The sequence below is a fragment of the Pocillopora damicornis genome, chromosome 2 (assembly GCF_964200805.1).
Source record: "Pocillopora damicornis chromosome 2, jaPocDami1.2, whole genome shotgun sequence".
In the NCBI taxonomy this organism is placed as follows: domain Eukaryota; kingdom Metazoa; phylum Cnidaria; class Anthozoa; order Scleractinia; family Pocilloporidae; genus Pocillopora; species Pocillopora damicornis.
Genome location: NC_142671.1, coordinates 26,832,772 through 26,834,956, shown reverse-complemented (window position 1 = coordinate 26,834,956; position 2,185 = coordinate 26,832,772). Strand labels below are relative to the sequence as shown.

The following is a 2,185-nucleotide window of genomic DNA, read 5'->3' as shown; positions in this document are numbered from 1 at the left end:
TAATCACAATTGGAATTTTCAAGACTTTAGCTGTTGCTCTCGCGCATAAATCACCAACTTCATTTGCGAAAAATCCGTCTTGGCTAAATTTGTAAACTTCCTCTAACCCATTAACGCCAGTTGTCATCCAGTCTCTGTACTCTTCAATGTTATCAGAGACTTCTTTCACAAACAGCTCCCTAAGTCTACGTGTGTCGAAGGCTTCACTAATTCCTAATCCAAGGGAATTGCAATGCCCTTCGATATGTTCCTTGTATTCCCTCAGGTGTCTATTGAGCTGTGAGGCAACTGCTCTGAAAAAACAGTTCCCATCTCTTTCGATCTTGTCAACTTCAAGGTTAAAACCCGAAAGATTCCTTACCAAATTGTCCATGTGTTGAGCAGTTAAGTCTAATTCCAAAGAATTCATCTTTTTCTCTACTTCTATAAACTTTTCAGTTTTTAAACTGGTGGACCAAAGGAAAGCCAGGATATCTACCGTTTTGTTTTTACATCTTTCCGTAAAGGCGTCCATAAAATCTTGGAGATGTAGAACTCTTTGGATGATATAATCTACGATACTCCGGGTTTTAAGTCGCTCTACGAGTCCCGGAAAATTTACTTTACTCCGTGTGCTCATGAAGTCCTCTGCATGAGAAATTTCAAATTGCTTCATGTGTTGTTGTGGCGATGAAAGGTTACCTTCTCTAATTATTTCAACTGGCATAACAGGCTTAGCTCTCGAGGTCAATCTGTTTATTTGTCGTTTGCAATTCCAGGCAAACAATGCACAACTCATTACAGCTATCGCGAGTTCTGGTCCAATCTTAGAGACACCACAGAGGAGCGATCTATTTATATGTCTGTGTAGACGTTCATTCTTTTCTGTTCCACACCCAGGAGGTATGTCCGAAAGACACCCCTTTTGTATGTGTTTGCGAAGGCATTCTAATTGATGGAGAGTTTCCTTAGACAAACGATCCTTCCAAGAAAACAATAACCGTTCTAGGTTTGCCTCGATCTCATCTGAGCCAGGCGTACTCGTTGTCCTTTCTGTACCAAGGTCTCCATTTCGACGTAAAATGAGAGACATTTCAGAGGAAAACTGCTTACCGTAACTGTCTTTTTTGGAAATAGTTTGAACTATCCTAGAGCATGCATGAAACAAGTCCAATCTAATTTTTACTCCTGGAAAGATGCGTTCGTATAGATTTCTTACATGACAACAGTCGTCCACTATTATCATTTCCAAGGGAACTCCTTCCCTGTCGAATCTTGTTTTTAGTTCTTTGATTAAATCGTCAATCTCAGAACACGCAGTCGATTGGGTGAATCGCCAGGTCAAAACCTCTCCGTTCTCATTTAACCCAAGAAAGACATTTTGAAATTGGCATACAAATTTACCATCATCCTCTCGAGTAACACCAACGTGTTTGCTAGTTTTAAAGGTATGGTCACAAGATAGTACTTTTGCCACTCGTTTTTTCATGTCACTTTCATATAGGTCCTTCGTGATTTGAAATTGCTCCAAGAATAAATCCATCAATTTATCATTTCCTGGGTACGCGCAAAAAACATTATTATCAAATTTGGGGTTTTCAGGATTGTTTCTCATTAATGCGCGATAATTCATTGCCGCTATGCCCTCTGACAACTCCAAAAAATTTTGTCCTTGGTATATGCCTGTGATTACGTAATCATACAAGCGAAATGTAACTCCACACCGCTGCTGCAAAATAATGGGGAATAATCTTACTATGTGTGGAGGCAATTGTGACATTACCTCAGCAGAGGCTGAGAGGTATCGGTGACGCGGCTTCTCATTCCCAGACAATAAGAGGCTGCACTCGTAATATGCCTGGACGAGGATAAGATTTCCATTTAGGTCGTAAATGAGCCGCGGGTTTCTCGGATCTGTACGCGAATCATCCAGTTTATCTGTCCACCCTGCGGTTCTCAAAGGACAACCATGATGAGGACAAAAAATAGTTATGTCATTATGCCTCATGGGGCACCACAAAAATACTTTGGGTGTCAGGAGAAAATCAAAATGGAGGTTGTACTTAAAAATCTACCCATAATAAACTTGAACTGTTTGCGGACAATGTGAACGCTATGATAGAAATGGATCGCAATAAAAACGCTTCAGTACATAAATGATTCTTGATTTTTGTAAGACCTAAATTGTTAAGAGTTTGCAATATAT

The 2,185-nt window shown here is 40.0% G+C and overlaps 1 protein-coding gene across 1 annotated transcript in view; it reads right to left on the bottom strand.

The window, feature by feature from the left end:
• Nucleotides 1-527, bottom strand: part of LOC149050542 (uncharacterized) — a 3,672-nt gene extending 3,145 nt beyond the window's left edge. Inside the window, exon 1 of the mRNA XM_089195975.1 lies at nt 1-527. This exon is cut by the window's left edge and continues 117 nt beyond it. Coding sequence (XP_089052101.1) covers nt 1-514 — 514 coding nt within the window. The 5' untranslated portion in view covers nt 515-527.
• Between the last annotated feature and the right edge of the window lie 1,658 nt (nt 528-2,185).